This window comes from Colobus angolensis, unplaced genomic scaffold (genome assembly GCF_000951035.1).
Source record: "Colobus angolensis palliatus isolate OR3802 unplaced genomic scaffold, Cang.pa_1.0 Scaffold237, whole genome shotgun sequence".
Taxonomy (NCBI): domain Eukaryota; kingdom Metazoa; phylum Chordata; class Mammalia; order Primates; family Cercopithecidae; genus Colobus; species Colobus angolensis.
Window position 1 is genome coordinate 2216691 of NW_012115566.1, and position 17846 is coordinate 2234536.

Sequence of the window (17846 nt, forward strand, 5' to 3'; positions counted from 1 at the left end):
AAAAAAAAAAAAAAAAAAATGGGGCAGAGCACAGTGGCTCACACCTGTAATCACAACATTTTGGAAGGCCAAGGAAAGAGGATCACTTGAGCACAGAAGTTTGAAAACAGCCTCGGCAACATGGTGAAACACTGTCTCCACCAAAAAAGATACAAACATTAGCTGGGCGTGGTGGCCTGTGCCTGTAGTCCCAGCAACCCAGGAGGCTGAGTTGGGAGGATTGATTGGGCTTGGGGAAGCCAAGGTGCAGTGAGCGGTGATTGTGCCACTGCACTCCAGCCTGGGCAACAGAGTGAGACTTTGTCTCAAAAATAATAATAATAAACAATTTTGCCAAGATTTCTGGAAAGTATTTTCCTACTTTTTTTTTTTCTTTTCTTTTAGATGTAGTCTTGCTCTGTCGCCAGGCTGGAGTGCAGTTGGTGTGATATCAGCTCACTGCAGCCTCTGCCTCCTGGATTCAAGCAATTTTCCTGCCTCAGCCTCCCAAGAAACTGGGATTACAGGAGCATGCCACCACACTCTACTAATTGTTGTATTTTTGTAGAGATGAGGTTTCACCGTATTAGCCCGGCTGAACTCAACTTCTGACCTCAAGTAATCCACCTGCCTCCGCCTTCCAAATTTCTGGGATTTACAGGCATGAGCCACCACACTCAGCCTAATTTTTTAAAAAAAACCTTTTGAGCTTTCTTTCTAGCATGATACTCATGTATCAACAATAGATGCTTCGTCTAATGAGATTGTATTGTTGGGGCTTAGAAACTGATTCCGCAAAATATGGAGTTTTGACATACTGAACTGAAGAAGAATCCTGAAGGTCTTTCTGAACTTCCTCCTATTCCTGTCTCATTTCTCTATCTGAAATCACAAAATGAAGTTGTTCTCTGAAATTCCCTTATCTCTCTAAAGTATAGACCTGCTAAAGAAGAAAGCAATTACCTCTGGTCCCTTCTCTGAGTCTTCCTTAACTGAAAACTCATATTGCAAGAAGACTGAAGTCTGTCAACACACTGAGACAAACCTTTGTCACAAACCGTTGTCTGGTCTGTGGGCCAAACAGACTTTGTCCTAGGCTGTTATATGTTATTCAAGTCTATTGAATTCCCCTAAAAATCACTTAATACCCTCTAAAATAATCCACACTTATCCATCTCCCTTTTCCCTAAGAAAAAGGGTGTGTAATCATCTCTATTCTATTGCTTGGGGCATGGATGGGGAGAAGGGAGAGGCAATAATCACTGATTCTCCCCCATGCACATTAATAAATTTGTATGCTTTTTCTCCTATTAATCTACCTTTTGTGAGTTGATTTTTCACCAAACCTTCAGAGGACAAAGGGGAAGTTTTCCTTTGGATTCTACAGTTTCAATAGACAACCAAAAGTAAAAGTTGGGAATTATGTAAATATGCTTCATTCTTTGAACGTATTATTCTTACTTATTCCATTAACGTTTATATGTCTTTTCTAACATTATGATAATTTATTGAATGGAATCCTAAATTGAAAATTCCTAGCATAAATCACACACATGTTAGAAAATATTTTTCAGATTGGGTTTCTTTAAAGAAGTGTGAGGATTCAAAGGCTCTGGAAAAGCAATCTCAGTGCAGATGCCTTTTTAATCCTTCCAGGTATGAGTTTTCTCACAATTTTAAAAATTGATTTAAGCATAACTAGAATATTTCTGGCAATTTAATTATAACACATCTACAAAACACTCACTAGGTATTCACAGTAATATTAAGAGCAATTATTTTTTCCAGTTCATTTTCTTTGATTTACCTGATTTTTAAATTTTATTTATTTATTTATTTATTTTGAGACAGAGGCTTGCTCTGTTGCCCAGGCTACAGTGCAGTGGCACAATCACAGCTCGGCTCACTGCAACCCGTCTGCAGGTTCAAGCGATTCTCCTGCCTCAGCCTCCCGAGAAGCTGGTATTACAGGCACGTGCCACCATGCCCGGCTAATTTTTGTATTTTTGGTACAGACGGGGTTTCTCCATGTTGCCCAGGCTGGTCTCAAACTCCTGATTTCAAGTGGTCCGCCCGCCTCGGACTCCCAAAGTGCTGGGATTACAGGCGTAAGTCACCGCGCCTGGCCTAACCCTCCACATATTGATTTATGACTTTACCTATAACTTCTACTTCCCTAAAATGTATAAAACAGTTGCATTCTGACTGCCTCAGAACCACTTTCTCATGGTCTTGGGGGATTGTGTCTTCCCTAAGCCACGGTCACTCATACTTGCTAATAATCCTCTTTAAAATATTTTGGGCCAGGCGCGGAGGCTCACACCTGTGATCCCAACACTTTGGGAGTAAGCAAATGTATCACCTAAGGTCAGGAGTTCGAGACCTGTCTGACCAACATGGCGAAACTCCCTATCTACTAAAAATACAAAAATTAGCAGGGCATGGTGCCACAGGCCTGAGGTCCCAGCAACTCGGGAGGCTGAGGTAGAAGAATCGCTTGAACCCGGAAGGTGGAGATTTCAGTGAACCGAAATCGTGCCATTGCACTCCAGGCTGGGCAACAGAGTGAGACTCCACCTCAAAAAAAAAAAAAAAACACACACATGTATGTGTACATTTATATATACGAAGCGAGTCCCAAAGGGTACTTAAGGGGAGACGAGCTAACAGTGAACTGGCTCTTTCTTGAGAAACGTGGACGGCTCTGAAAAGAGCCTTTGGAGTGTGGGTCAGAGCGGACCTGTAACTGCAGCGAAGGGCTCACTTGGAGCTGGTATATTTGGTGACGGCCTTGGTGCCCTCGGACACGGCATGCTTTGCCAACTCCCCGGGCAGCAGTAAGCGTACGGCCGTCTGAATCTCCCTCGAAGTGATGGTCGAGCGCTTGTTATAATGCGCCAGGCGTGACGCTTCTCCCGCGATACGCTCGAAGATGTCGTTGACAAAGGAGTTCATAATCCCCATAGCCTTGGAGGAAATGCCGGTGTCGGGGTGGACTTGCTTCAGCACTTTGTACACGTACACAGAGTAGCTTTCCTTGCGGCTGCGTTTCCGCTTCTTTCCATCCTTCTTCTGAGCCTTGTTAATAGCCTTCTTGGAGCCCTTTTTAGGGGCTGGAGCAGATTTTAGTGGTTCAGGCATGGTGAAAAACAAGACAACAATCCTAGGGCTGTTTCGTCCTCTTTATTTAAACGCTGTTATGCAAATTAGAAGTAGAATAGGTCACTGCTTATTGGTGGTTTTCCTTGGATGACGTCAGATGCCAGTTTTGCCCAATCAAAATAGGTATCCTGCATATGAGTCCTATTGGTCTAAATAAAAATAAAACGTCAGCCAATCGAACAGCTTCCTTTTCGCGCCCAGTAGAGGCTATAAAAACTGCGTTTTTCTACTTTCGTCTGTCCTTTTTAACTGTATAGGTACAGCCCTTTTGCCATGTCTGGGCGTGGTAAGCAGGGAGGCAAAGCTCGCGCCAAGGCCAAGACCCGCTCTTCTCGGGCCGGGCTTCAGTTTCCCGTGGGCCGAGTGCACCGCCTGCTCCGCAAAGGCAACTATGCCGAGCGGGTCGGGGCTGGGGCGCCGGTGTACCTGGCAGCGGTGCTGGAGTACCTGACCGCCGAGATCCTGGAGCTGGCTGGCAACGCGGCCCGCGACAACAAGAAGACTCGCATCATCCCGCGTCACCTCCAGCTGGCTATCCGCAACGACGAGGAGCTCAACAAACTGCTGGGCAAAGTCACCATCGCACAGGGTGGTGTTCTGCCCAACATTCAGGCCGTGCTGCTGCCAAAGAAAACTGAGAGCCACCACAAGACTAAGTAAAGACCGAGTTGAAAAGCGCATAGAAACAAAGGCTCTTTTCAGAGCCACTTTAATAATCATAAAGAGATGACACGAGTCCGTTTTCAGCTGCTTCACCACTCGACAACACACTCATAGCGTTTCGGTTTTAATTTTTAACCTCTGTGTACGTTGCCAGAATTAAAAAAATTTTTTTTAAGTCCTTAATGTAGATAATAACAAGGTACATTTGCTAACACCTATTTTCGGGGGTTTTGCCTTGGTGGCCAGGTTGGTCTCGGACTCATGACCTCAGGTAATGCACCCGCCTAGGCCTCCCAAAGTGCTGGGATTAACAGGCGTGAGCCACTGCCAGGCCAGTTTGTAGTATCTTAAAGGCATTTTACTGGGACACAACTTCGACCAAAAGCAGCATCTTACTGGGAGTTACATAGTAGATACTGGTGGGATTTTATTTATGGTTCTGGGAAACTGGGCTGTAAGGAATGTAGTATAGTATTCAGTTTTTAATATGCTTACTAGGAAAAATATATGGATTGCTACTAGACATATTTCTCTACAGTTTCATAGTCTCTAGATTGAAAACAGGGTAGAGTCAGCCCTATTTCCTGGCATCTAGGAAAGGAGCTACTCAATGGGTATATTTAAACAAAAACATGCAGTTTTATGTTTACCAATGTATGCATTTGTCATGTTTTGTTTTCTATTTTTAATTTTTGCACTTACAAGAGTTTGGTATAAAAAAGAAAATTAGCCTTAGAAGCCTTCCAATTAAGGGTCTTTCAAACATACACATATTCTGTAGTGACCCAATAATTGCATGTACATATGTTAGGGTACTGCTGAAATAACACGTTAAAAAATAATAGTTAACTTCATTGTATGTGCTCTGATATTTTTCTGTTTAATTCTGTATGTAATTAACCTTTTTGTTCCTGAGTGTTATGTTACAAATGTATCCTGTAAACACTGTTACAATTAGTAAGTGAGTTAAATACTTAGTAACTGCCAGATAAGTAGATGGTCAAACATAGTAGTCCAAGGTGGTGATGACTGATAGTAAGGATGGTTCTGAATACTTATTGATTCCAAGAGCACTAATGGGTGAATACCTACACTCGGAAAAAATATCTCTTCTGAGAAAAGCTAAAGGCTATTTTGAGAATAGTGCGGTCAGTTCCTCATGTTATCTTTTTTTTTTTTTTAAGACAGGGTCTCGCTTTGTCACCCAGGCTGGAGGACAGTGATATGATCTCGGTTCATTGCAACCTTCGACTTCTGGGCACAAGCGATTCTCCCATCGCAGCCTCCTGAGTGTCTGGGACTACAGGCGCACACCACCATGCCCGGCTAGTTTTTTTATTTTTTGGAGAGATGGGGTTTCGCCACATTGCCCAGGCTGATTTCCAACTCCTGGACTCAAGCGATCCACCCGCCTCGGCCTCCCAAAGTGCTTGGATTACAGGCATGAGCCACCGCGCCCGGCCTCTTGTCCATATTTCTGTATGGACATGTCAAGGCCCTTTTATTTTGGGCCTTGAAAAGGATTGTTATGCCACTTATGAGTTTTGCCATCTCAGGAAATTCAGACACAAGAATTACGTCCTTTTTTAAATTTATTTTTTGTTTGTTTGTTTTGCGTTTTTGAGATGGAGTCTCCCTATGTCGCCCAGGCTGGACTGCAGTGGCGCGATCTCGGCTCACAGCAACCTCCACCTCCCGAGTTCAAGCGATTCTCTTGCCTCAGCCTCCCGAGTAGCTGGGACTACAGGCACATGCCACCACACCTGGCTAAATTTTTTGTGTTTTTAGTAAAGATGGGGTTTTACCATGTTGGTCAGGCTGGTCATGACCTCCTGACAAACGAGCTTAGTTGGATGGTTCAGACTACTGTAATTCAGTGCATGGAGTGTTTTGAAAAGACATAGAGTATTCATTTCCACATAACTAGAACTACTCACTGTCCCCTGAATAAATAATTCCTCATGTAATCATAACTGGAAATTTAACTGGGAGTATATTGGCTGCATATCTCCAGGAGAGGATGCCCTACCCAGTCGGCAAGGGTATTGATTAGTGAGCCCTTCCTGACTTATTAGTAGCTGTTAGTTTCCTAGCACAGAAAGAAAGAATGCACTACTTACACACTCAACAATACCTATCGGTTTAGCAGTTGGCCCCACTAAGTGTCTGAGAGGCATTGCTTCCCTCCAAAATAGTGTATCTTCCTTTCCAGAAGAAAGCCTAATTTCCGACAGGGGAACACTCTATTTTGTTTTGCTTAGGGTGTTGATTCCAATTAAAAATATTAAAGCATTATTTTAATTTGTAAACTATTAATCATAAACTACTTATCGTTCTAAATTCCATATATGTGGAAATAATGATATCATGAACCCACACACAAGAAGATGTGGATGAGCAGATTGTGAATGTTGCAGTAGTGATCTTGATATCGAATTTCCAAAAAAGTGTATTAAGAATGTAGCCAATTCTAATAACTGAAGATACATAAATAGCCAACTGAAACAAGATAGGGAGTTAAAACTGCTTTTTAAAACTCAGTGTAAAAATACTATGATCTTTCCACTTACATCCTTCACAAGCTAAGCTGAGGAGAGACAGAGATGATAACACACATACACAAGCCAACTTGCCAGGGAAAGTCTTCAGTACTTGTAGAAACGCTAGACAGCTCACAGAAGAAAAGTTATAGAAATCTAGCATTCTAAATACAAGAATGGATGAGGTAAAGGCTTTCATGGCCCACAAGAAGCTGATTTCAGCACATCTAGCAAGCTGATGTATTTCTTTCATTTGAGATTTTCCATGTGGTTATCTTTCCTTACTATTATATAGCCATGCATTCATTCATTTATCCAACAAATACTGATCAAAAGCTCCTATATTACTGGAGATATGCGAGTAAACAAAAGTTCCTCCTCTCATGAGCCCGTATTTTAGAACACACAGGCAATACATCAGCAAACTATTGTACAGCACATAGTGACAAATTCTAGGGTGAAAAAATTAGGTGGGGATTATACAGATTTTATTTAGTCATACAAAGCCTCAATGAGAAGGTAACATTTAAGTAAGACTCAAGTATTTTATCCTGTGCTCAAAAAAATTATCACAGGATTCCCTACAAGGCAGTCTTAATTTTGGATACTCCTGACAGTTCAAAGTTTTAGCCACTGTCAGAAGTCAGATAAAACACTCTCTCACACACATATTTTTACATGGGGCTTCAGAGGGAATTTTCTGGTAGGCTTTCTCCAGAAGACTTTTAATCCCCAAACCACCTGTCATTAACTACACTTAAGTGGTTTAAACAGGCCCAAAATTCGACTTGAAAATTTCAAAAACAACACTACTTAGGAAACGGGGGGCGGGGGGAGGGGAATGTTTTCACTTTAGCCAGCATGAGCTACATTACCCTGAATTTTTCCAACTTCAATTCAACCTTAGTTTTATTCTTGGCGTGTTGCCAAGAAATATACACACACTACAGTATAGTCTGGCAGAAAAATAGAACCATCTTCCGGTCAAAACTGGGCTGCGGAGATGGGCGGGTAACACATGAGGGAACTTTGGCTACACCCAATGATTGCGGAAAGCTCCCGGATAATTAAATGTTAAGATTTACAAAATTAGCATTTTAACAGGGATAGGCTGAGCCTTACAAAACATTGTATAACGTCTGGAAATGGACCCTATCTGCTATAGGCAAAACAAGTACCAGGAAGAATTTACCAGAGAAACAGATCTTTTTAGCGAGCACGTGGGTGGCTCTGAAAAGAGCCTTTGGGTATGTAATCTGAGTCCTTGAGACTCAAGCCCTCTCGCCGCGGATGCGACGTGCGAGCTGGATATCCTTGGGCATGATAGTCACCCTCTTGGCGTGGATGGCGCATAGGTTGGTGTCCTCAAAGAGCCCCACCAGGTAGGCCTCGCAAGCCTCTTGCAGCGCCATCACCGCCGAGCTCTGAAAGCGCAGGTCGGTCTTAAAGTCCTGCGCGATCTCTCGCACCAGACGCTGAAAAGGCAACTTTCTGATCAGCAGCTCGGTGGACTTCTGGTAGCGGCGGATCTCGCGGAGAGCCACTGTACCAGGCCGGTAGCGATGGGGCTTCTTGACGCCGCCGGTGGCCGGAGCGCTCTTCCGAGCCGCCTTCGTAGCCAGCTGCTTGCGCGGAGCCTTGCCGCCGGTGGACTTGCGAGCAGTCTGCTTCGTACGCGCCATTGCTTCAGAACTAGATTCACTTAAGGACAAAGAGAAAGCTAGCCGCTTATTTATAGTGAGAGTCTGAAGCTGATTGGACAAAAAGTATGCTGAAGGCCTACCCAACAGTAACCGGATTGGCCAAGGACTCAAATTTTTGTTGTCCACCAATTCCTCTGAGAGTCTTAGCAGTTCACGGCCTCCATATTTTATTTTCTATTTTCGCTTTATAGTTGTTCACTATACCGGCGATTTCCAGTGGGAATAAATGAGAGCAATATAAGTAATTTACATTTAGGAGCAACATTAGAACAAAGCAAGAAAAGATTAACTTTTAATATTTTGCTTAATCAAATATGGCCAACATATTTCAGTATGTTATCAAAATTAAAATTGTTAGGTATTTTACACTTTTTGGCACTGAGTTTTCCAAATGCAATGTGTATTTTATATAAAATTCATGCTATGAAATTTCCAATGATCACTCTACAATTGACTAGTGGCTACAATACTGGACAAGACAGCCATATATACACCTCTCCCCTCAATTGTCTATTTTTTGACCGCTTAAATTTTTAAAACTTTTGCATTTTTTTAACCAAGAAAAGCTGATTCGCATGTGAGAAATTCGAGGCCTAAAAGTGTCAAACAACATTATGTGAGCTTTTCGCGTTCAGATTAAAGTAATTCCATTGCAGCTTAACTTACTTTTCCAATACTCTAGAAACATAATTCATTTTCTCTTAAGTATCTATTCCATTCGTACATCCAGATCTGATTTATTAAATCAGATTAAAAAACATCAAGTCAGATATTTTAAAAGTGGGATTTACCATGCTGAAACAAATTAATAGTCATCTCTACACTAAGAAATCAATTTGTGTGGCTGGGGGTGAGAAAGCTCGGGAAATTTTTTTTTTTTTTTTTTGGAGACGGATTGGAGACGGAGTCTAGCTCTGTCGCCCAGGCTGGAGTGCAGTGGCGCGATCTCGGCTCACTGCAAGCTCCGCCTCCCGGGTTTACGCCATTCTCCTGCCTCAGCCTCCCGAGTAGCTGGGACTACAGGCGCCCGCCATTTCGCCCGGCTAGTTTTGTGTATTTTTTTTAGTAGAGACGGGGTTTCACCGTGTAGCTCAGGATGGTCTCGATCTCCTGACCTCGTGATCCACCCATCTCGGCCTCCCAAAGTGCTGGGATTACAGGCTTGAGCCACCGCGCCCGGCCGGGAAATTTTAATTTCAATGAATTTTTAGAAAATGCTTCAAAGACAACTACCTGGCACCATAATTAACTGTTCTAATTAATCTAATTAGAAATTATTCCCTCAACTCAATCATTAATGTTCAAGTGCAATCTAATTATTCTGATTCGAGATCTTTCTCAGAAATAAAGAATCCAAGTCGTTGATCTAGATTTAGATTAAACGTCGAATGCTCAGCTTGTCATTTACTAAGACCAAGAATGCATTTGGCCCCAAAGCAGTCGTGTTTGCTTCCAACAATCTAAAAATGGTGGAGTGACAGTAAAACCCGACAGTGAATACACAGAATATACTTGGATATATATATACTTGGATAATGCCAACTTAAGAAAAACCAAATCTTATTGTGTTAAGCTTAAGATGAAGGCGGTTTAATACTTTTAACGTTATCCACGCTTTTTAAAAAGCTAATGAGATTGTCGTCACTACCTAACCAAGTCACCGAAGACTGATGTACGTGAACCTTTGGAGTGGCTTAGAAGTAGGCAAAGACGAGAAATCATATTAAAAGTAGTGCTCAGTTCTTCCACAAAATTGTAGGTGGCTCTGAAAAGAGCCTTTGGTTCCGTTGGGATTGAGTTGCTGCAAACTAATCCAGCCTTCTACTTGCCCTTCGCCTTGTGGTGGCTCTCGGTCTTCTTTGGTAGCAGCACGGCCTGGATGTTGGGCAGAACACCACCCTGTGCGATGGTGACTTTGCCCAGCAGTTTGTTGAGCTCCTCGTCGTTGCGGATAGCCAGCTGGAGGTGACGCGGGATGATGCGAGTCTTCTTGTTGTCGCGGGCCGCGTTGCCAGCCAGCTCCAGGATCTCGGCGGTCAGGTACTCCAGCACCGCTGCCAGGTACACCGGCGCCCCAGCCCCGACCCGCTCGGCATAGTTGCCTTTGCGGAGCAGGCGGTGCACTCGGCCCACGGGAAACTGAAGCCCGGCCCGAGAAGAGCGGGTCTTGGCCTTGGCGCGAGCTTTGCCTCCCTGCTTACCACGCCCAGACATGGCAAAAGGGCTGTACCTATACAGTTAAAAAGGACAGACGAAAGTAGAAAAACGCAGTTTTTATAGCCTCTACTGGGCGCGAAAAGGAAGCTGTTCGATTGGCTGACGTTTTATTTTTATTTAGACCAATAGGACTCAATTATGCAGGATACCTATTTTGATTGGGCAAAACTGGCATCTGACGTCATCCACGGATAATCACCAATCAGCAGAGACCTTCCCCCTACCTCGTCCACATAAACTATTATATAAAAAGAGGAGACCAAGTTCTTGTTTTCGTCTTGCCAGTATTATTTCATTATGCCCGAGCCGGCCAAGTCTGCTCCCGCCCCGAAGAAGGGCTCCAAGAAGGCGGTGACCAAGGCCCAGAAGAAGGATGGCAAGAAGCGCAAGCGCAGCCGCAAGGAGAGTTACTCCGTGTACGTGTACAAGGTGCTGAAGCAGGTCCACCCCGACACCGGCATCTCTTCTAAGGCCATGGGAATCATGAACTCCTTCGTGAACGACATCTTCGAGCGCATCGCGAGCGAGGCTTCCCGCCTGGCGCATTACAACAAGCGCTCTACTATCACCTCTAGGGAGATCCAGACGGCCGTGCGCCTGCTGCTTCCGGGGGAGCTAGCCAAGCACGCCGTGTCGGAGGGCACCAAGGCCGTCACCAAGTACACCAGCTCCAAGTAAATTCTCAAGCTCTTTGTCAAACCCAAAGGCTCTTTTCAGAGCCACTCACTATTATCTAAAGAAGAGCTGGTTCGCTCTTCCTAACGCTGGGGGCGAGGGGTCATAAATCATTTTGTTGGTCTATCTGCTAAATTAATCAAGCTCTTTGAAAGCCTTTTCAAGTGAAATATACATGAGGTCCATGCATATAGCTGCCAACACCATAGAGGGTCCGACCTTGGCGCTTGAGGGCATAAACTAGGTCCTTAGCAGTGTCTTGCGTTTTGCTTGTTCCGTGTTAAGTCAAGCGCACCCGGGATCACGTTAACCGGAAATGCCTTGAGCATCCACGGGTTTCTAAAAAGATGAGACCAGTGCTGCGTTTGACACCGCCCGGCCAGGCGGTGGGTTTGGTGACGCCTGGATGTTGGCTCAGCAACCTGTGGTGGCGCCCCCTTTACCCAATCCCTTCCCACAGTTGAGCAACCAGACATGATTTTAAGGCCCGACAAAAGACCCAAGGTAAAAGCCAAAAACAGCACTAGAGAAACAAGGCTGGCCTTTTTAAACATTCACTAAATTGGAAACTACTGGGCTGGGTGCGGTAGGCTTATGCCTGTAGTCCAAGCACTTTGGGAGGTGGAGGCGGGCGGATCGCTTGAGCCCAGGAGTTCGCAACCAGCCTCGGCAACATAGCAAAACCCCGGCTCTGCAAAAAGTACAAAAATTAGCCAGAAGCCGTGGCGCGCCCCTGTTCCAGCTACTTAGAAGGCTAATGTGGGAGGATGGCTTGAGCCTGGTAGGCGGAGGTTGCAGTGAGCTGAGATCCGCACCACTGCACTCTAGCCTGGGCGATCAAGCCAGGCCTTGTCTCAAAAAAATAAATAAATAAATAAAAAGTGATCAGTGAAAGTTAACACTTTGCCTTCTCCTAATTGTCAATACCTGCTAGCAAAAAATGCCAAAGTAGATTTTTAAAAGTTTTTCTTGCTGTCACCCAAACCCAACTGTTTTTCGTATACTATTTACCATCAAATTTACTAACATTTTTTAAGCATCTGCTATTCACCATGGGCCAGTCATAGTATTCTGCTATAGGTATGGGAAATCCTGAATAAGTTTCCCAGACCTTAATTCTCAATCATTGCTGGTGGCCCCACAAATTGGTAGTGCTTTCATAAAGGAAAATTTGGTAATACCTGTCAAAATTTTTAAAATGCACCTATATTTACATCAGAAATTTCACCCCTAGGAATTTACTATTTTTGAAAATATGCAAAATAACATGTACAGGGGTTTTCAGCAGTACTGTTTGTAGTATAAGACTAAAGCAATTTGATTAGCAATAAATTACTGTACATCATTCTATCTAGTAAAAAATAAGAAGGCTCTTTTTTGTAATTATTTACTGCTTATTTTGTGCCAGATAATGTCCTAAAAAGCTCTCTACATACATTAAATCATTTAGCTTTCATAACAACTTTGTGATAAATTACTATTTTTATACCTGTGTTACAGATCATAAAATGGGGGTTCAGAGAGCTTGACTAAATTGCCTAAAGTGTGAAATTGTACAATGGGAAAGTTGTCAATCAAAATGAAATCACTAATGTTAAGAAAATCCTGACACACAGAACCAAGAAAGGCTGTAAAGAGAAGGTTCTCATGCTTGTATGCCCAGTAACAAAAACGATCACAAAAGACCATAAGAGCCGCAACCATAAAGACAGGCCGTGAAAACCTTACACACAAAAAATACTTCTACAAGACCATTTGCCCAACAGCTGCCTTCCCAACTTTAAACTGGCATCACCCTTGTTATTGTAACCCTCCTCGTTTTTTTCTTTAAAAACCTTTGTCTTCCTTTGCCTCCCTGAATACACATATACTTTGTGGCATATGGATTCCCATTACAATGCTTTATTCCCAAATAAATATATTTTTCTTTAGAGAGCCTCTATGTTTGTTACTTAGGTTGGTAACAGGTAATAAGTAGTGAAAATGTGATTCAAAACCAGAGTCTGGTTTCAAAATCCCTATTTATAACTGTAGCAGGACCAGCCACAGACAAAACCTCTCAGACACTGAGTTGTAGAAGGAAGGGCTTTATTCAGCTGGGAGCATCGGGAAGCTACTGCCTTAAAATCTGAGCTCCCAGAGTGCACAATTTCTGTCCCTTTTAAGGGCTCACAATACTAAAGATTTCATATGAAAGGGTCGTGATTGATTGAGCAATCTAGGGGATATGTGACAAGGGTTTCATGCACTGATAGAGAGAAACAGAACAGGGCAAGGAGTTTCACAGTGTTCTTCTATACAATGTCTAGAATCTACTAATAACATCGGTTTGTAAGTTATGAGTTGATTTTTAACTATAAGGTTTAGGCCAGACAGACCCAGGCCCTGTTTTAGGCCTGGCGCCAGGCTGCCTGTCTTTGGTTTCATTTCCTTGTTTTTTTCTTAAATCAGGTACTGAGTGTGAAACAATATAAAACAATATAAGAAGGTCTTTCTCTTTTCTCATAACCAGTGTATACTATACGGCTTCTCCAGGTACTAATAATGGGATGATCTCCAAAATTTACTGTAAAATGCAAAGAAAAGCAAGATACAGGACAATGTGCAGTAGAATTTTGTGTGTGTTTGTGTGTGTGTATAAATGTAAAATATTTTTGGAAGGGTACTGGATAAATTGCTAACAGTGGTGGCCTGTGAGGAAAGAGAAAGTTGGATGTCCTAGAGACAGGGATGGATGGATGATCTTTTCATTGTAACCTTTTTATGGTCTTTGAATTTTGAATCCTATGTATGTATTGTCCACCCATAAAAAAAAATAGTGTAAAGAATCACTTCATTTGATTATCAGTAAAACACACATTATAAGATGATAAATGCTACAGTAGAGATATGAATAAAAAGCCTAAGGAGTACAGAATAAATAATATTATGGGTGGTAGTGGGAAGAGTGCCAAATAGCATTCTAGGCAATAAGAAAATGGGTGTCACCTTCAAAAAAGCAGAAATATTGTGGTGTGGCTAAAGTCAGGGGTAGGCAGAAGGGAGTACCCATGGGGCTGGGCAAGTAGTCTGTGACTATGCTACACCAGTGGCCTCCTGTATCATGGCAGGCTTCTCAAAATGAGGACTTCAAGATAAAACAACTAGATGTAACCTGATAAGGACTTACTAAGTGAGATTCTGAAATACTATACACACAATTCCAGATGCCAATTTAACACTATTTATATGAATGTTGTTTCAATGAGCAGACTCTAAAGTTATTTGTTAATCCAGCAATCACAGAGTTTTCTTTTTTGGTCAGACCATGTGGGACAAAAAGCAAAAGAAATTACTATTAGTACCTTTTAGACTCTTACAAGTATTTATCACCAGTTAAAAAGAGAAATGTGAAATAGAGCATCGTTTTTTGTGGTTGTTGTTGTTTTGTTTTGTTTTTTTTGAGACGGAGTCTCACTCTTGTTGCCCAGGCTGGAGTGCAATGGAGTGATCTGGGCTCACTGCAAGCTCTGCCTCCTGGGTTCAAGCAATTCTCCTGCCTCAACCTCCTGAGTAGCTGGGATTACAGGCAGGTGCCACCATGCCCAGTTAATTTTTGTACTTTTAGTAGAGACAGGGTTTCGTCATGTTGGCCAGGCTGGTCTTGAACTCCTGACGTAAGGTGATCTGCCTGTCCCAGCCTCCCAAAGTGCTGGCATTACAGGTGTGAGCCACCATGCCCAGCCCAAATAGAGCATTGTTACCATCACAACATATAACTAAATAAGCCAATGAATCAAAATTTCACACTGAATGGATATGTGTCTATGGGATATTCAACAGTGTCCGATGTTGGACAAACCCTTTTCAAGTTAAGTGATGCTCTGCAATTATATTAACTTAGAACAAACTATTTGGTGGCAGTTTTGGATACTGGTACCACTATGATCTGAATGGTTACCTCTAAATATTTATGTTGAAAACAAAAACAAATAGTTATGTTGAAGCATAATCCCCAATGTGGTGGTATGAAGAGGTGGGGCCTTTGGGAGGTGAATAGGTCATAAAGATGTCATCCTCATGAATGGGATTAGTACCCCTATAAAAGAGGGAGCTTGTTCACCCCCTATACCATATGAAGTTGCAAGAAGACGCTATCTGTGAAGCAGAGAGTGAGCCTCATTAGACCTAGAACATGGCGTCTCCTTGATCTTAGACTTCCTAGCCTTTAGAACTGTAAGAAGTAAATTCCTGTTACTTGTTAGTCACCTAGTTTAATATATTTCGTTACAGTGGCCCAAACAAACTAAGATGCAAAACCCCATATTGAACAGGAAAGAGAAAATCTAACACATCAGATCACATCCTTTGACTATCTTTGTGAAGAGACCATGCCCTTACTTTTTTTTTTTTTTGTGAATGATTTTGTTCATTAGGATTTTATAGGGCCAAGCACGGTGGCTCATGCCTGTAATCCCAGCACTTTGGGAGGCCAAGGCGGGCAGATCACCTGAGGTTGTGAGTCTGAGACCAGCCTGACCACATGGGGAAACTTCCTCTCTACTTAAAACACAAAATTAGCTGGGCATGGTGGTGCATGCCTGCGATTCCAGCTAGTCGGGAGGCTGAGTCAGGAGAATCGCTTGAACTAGGGAGGCAGAGGTTGCGGTGGGCCGAGATGGCGCCATTACACTCCAGCCTGGGCAGCAAGAGCGAAATTCCGTCTCAAACAAAAAAACAAAAATTTATAGCCAGGCGCGGTGACTCATGCCCTTATTCCCAGCACTTTGGGAGGCCGAGGCGGGCGGATCACTTGAGGCTAGGAGTTCGAGACCAGCCTGCCCAATACAACATGGTAAAACCCCTTCTCTACTAAAAGTTTTTTCTTAATTAGGCAGGCATGGTGGCGGGCGCCTGTAATCCCAGCTACTCAGGAGGCTGAGGCAGGAGGATCGCTTGAACCCGGGAGGTGGAGGTTGCAGTGAGCCTAGATTGAGCTACTGTACTCTAGTCTGGGCGACCGTGCTAGATCCTGTCTCAAAAAAAAAAAAAAAATTTGCGAGGCTATGTTCTGAAATTTTATTAGTAGGTATTAAATTATAAGAAATAGTAGGCCTGAATGGATATTTGACATGAGAAAATAGAAAAAGACTGGAAGAGGATTTTATTTCATAACAAGAGAATAAGAGAGCATACATATCCTTCAACAGGGTTTTATTGTCTACCCTCTAGGCAATCCTTCTCTCAAATAAACATTTTGGTTTATTGTCAGAAATAAGGGTTTTGTTCTTTTGTTGTTGTTGTTATTTTCATGTTTAACATTGGTACAGTCCTCAACTTCTTTCACAAAAGCTTTCTTCTAAATTGATTTTTTTTTCATTACAACCTCATGTTCCCCTGTAAGAACTTACTCTTCAGCCTGTCTCAGAACAAATTTACAAGATACGAGCTATAATTGAATAATCATAGCATTTAAGGCTAGAAAACCTTAAGCAATGTCAGTACATTTGTGCTGCTATAACAGAATACCTGAGATGGAGTAATTTATAAAGAAATTTATTTTTCTCGGCCGGGCGCGGTGACTCACGCCTGTAATCCCAGCACTTTGGGAGGCCAAGGCGGGTGGATCACGAAGTCAGGAGATCGAGACTATCCTGGCTAACACAGTGACACCCCGTCTCTATTAAAAAAAAAAAAAAATTAGTCAGGCGTGGCGGCGGGAGCCTGTAGTCCCAGCTACTCCGGAGGCTGAGGCAGGAGAATGGCGTGAACCCGGGAGGCGGAGCTTACAGTGACCCGAGATCACGCCACTGCACTCCAGCCTGGGCGACAGAGCGAGACTCCATCTCTGTGGGAAAAAGAAAGAGACATCAGACTGTTACTGTGTCTATGTATAAAGAAGTAGACAGAAGAGACTCCATTTTGTTCTGTACTAACAAAAATTATTCTGCCTTAAGATGCTGTTAATCTGTAACCCTACCCTCAACCCTGTGCTTGCAGAGACATGTGCTGTGGTGACTCAAGGTTTAAGGGATTTGGGGCTGTGCAGAATGTGCTTTGTTAAACAAGTGCCTGAAGGCAGTATGCTTGTTAAAAATCATCACCATTCTCTAATCTCAAGTACTCAGGGACACAAACACTGCGGAAGGCCGCAGGGACCTCTGCCTAGGAAAGCTAGGTAATTGTCCAAGGTTTCTCCCCATGTGATAGTCTGAAATACGGCCTCATGGGAAGGGAAAGACCTGATCGTCCCTCCACCCCTACACCCCTAAAGGGTCTGTGCTGAGGAGGATTACTAAAAGAGGAAGGAGGGCCTCTTTGCAGTTGAGATACAGGAAGGCATCTGTCTCCTGCCCGTCCCTAGGCAATGGAATGTCTCAGTGTAAAACCAGATTGTATGTTCTATTTACTGAGATAGGAGAAAACCAGCCTTAGGGCTGGAAGTGGGACGTGCTAGCCAGCAATGCTGCTCTTTATGCACTGAAAATGTTTATGGAGATGTTTGCATATATGGACATCAAAGCACAGCACTTTTCCTTAAACTTATTCATCACACAGAGATCTTTATTCATATGTCTTCTTGCTGACCTTCTCCCTACTATGACCCTACTGTCCTGCCACTTCCCCCTTTCCGAGATGGTAAAGATAATGATCAATACACACTGAGGGAAGTCAGAGACTGGTACGGGCCTGGGTCCTCCATATGCTGAGCGCTGGTCCCCTGGACCCACTTTTTATTTCTCTATACTTTATTTTTATTTTATTTTTTATTTTTCATTATTTTTTTGAGAGGGAGTCTTGCTCTGTCACCCAGGCTGGAGTGCAGTGGCGCGATCTGGGCTCACTGCAAGCTCCGCCTCCTGGGTTTACCCCATTCTCCTGCCTCAGCCTCCCGAGTAGCTGGGACTACAGGCGCCCGCCACCTGGC

General features: G+C 43.2%; 5 protein-coding genes across 5 annotated transcripts; 2 read left to right on the plus strand and 3 right to left on the minus strand.

Moving 5' to 3' along the window:
- Nucleotides 1-2571: 2571 nt before the first annotated feature.
- On the minus strand, nucleotides 2572-3131 carry LOC105513884 (histone H2B type 1-M). The gene has a single exon (XM_011944934.1). It carries the CDS (start codon nucleotides 3118-3120, stop codon nucleotides 2740-2742), a length of 381 nt encoding a protein of 126 aa, XP_011800324.1. The 5' UTR covers nucleotides 3121-3131; the 3' UTR covers nucleotides 2572-2739.
- Nucleotides 3132-3334: 203 nt separating this feature from the next.
- On the plus strand, nucleotides 3335-3808 carry LOC105513885 (histone H2A type 1-J). Its single transcript, XM_011944935.1, has one exon. The coding sequence runs from the start codon at nucleotides 3415-3417 to the stop codon at nucleotides 3799-3801; it is 387 nt and encodes a 128-aa protein (XP_011800325.1). The 5' UTR covers nucleotides 3335-3414; the 3' UTR covers nucleotides 3802-3808.
- Nucleotides 3809-6815: 3007 nt separating this feature from the next.
- LOC105513886 (histone H3.1) lies at nucleotides 6816-8157 on the minus strand. Its single transcript, XM_011944936.1, has one exon. It carries the CDS (start codon nucleotides 8024-8026, stop codon nucleotides 7616-7618), a length of 411 nt encoding a protein of 136 aa, XP_011800326.1. The 5' UTR covers nucleotides 8027-8157; the 3' UTR covers nucleotides 6816-7615.
- Nucleotides 8158-9713: 1556 nt separating this feature from the next.
- Nucleotides 9714-10341, minus strand: LOC105513887 (histone H2A type 1). Its single transcript, XM_011944937.1, has one exon. The coding sequence runs from the start codon at nucleotides 10259-10261 to the stop codon at nucleotides 9869-9871; it is 393 nt and encodes a 130-aa protein (XP_011800327.1). The 5' UTR covers nucleotides 10262-10341; the 3' UTR covers nucleotides 9714-9868.
- A 162-nt stretch (nucleotides 10342-10503) lies between these two features.
- On the plus strand, nucleotides 10504-11059 carry LOC105513888 (histone H2B type 1-F/J/L). Its single transcript, XM_011944938.1, has one exon. It carries the CDS (start codon nucleotides 10562-10564, stop codon nucleotides 10940-10942), a length of 381 nt encoding a protein of 126 aa, XP_011800328.1. The 5' UTR covers nucleotides 10504-10561; the 3' UTR covers nucleotides 10943-11059.
- Nucleotides 11060-17846: the final 6787 nt, after the last annotated feature.

What these genes read in the sequence shown, in the direction of transcription:
- LOC105513884 (XM_011944934.1), bottom strand. Translation starts at nt 3,120, where the DNA reads ATGCCTGAACCACTAAAATCTGCTCCAGCCCCTAAAAAGGGCTCCAAG.
- LOC105513885 (XM_011944935.1), top strand. Translation starts at nt 3,415, where the DNA reads ATGTCTGGGCGTGGTAAGCAGGGAGGCAAAGCTCGCGCCAAGGCCAAG.
- LOC105513886 (XM_011944936.1), bottom strand. Translation starts at nt 8,026, where the DNA reads ATGGCGCGTACGAAGCAGACTGCTCGCAAGTCCACCGGCGGCAAGGCT.
- LOC105513887 (XM_011944937.1), bottom strand. Translation starts at nt 10,261, where the DNA reads ATGTCTGGGCGTGGTAAGCAGGGAGGCAAAGCTCGCGCCAAGGCCAAG.
- LOC105513888 (XM_011944938.1), top strand. Translation starts at nt 10,562, where the DNA reads ATGCCCGAGCCGGCCAAGTCTGCTCCCGCCCCGAAGAAGGGCTCCAAG.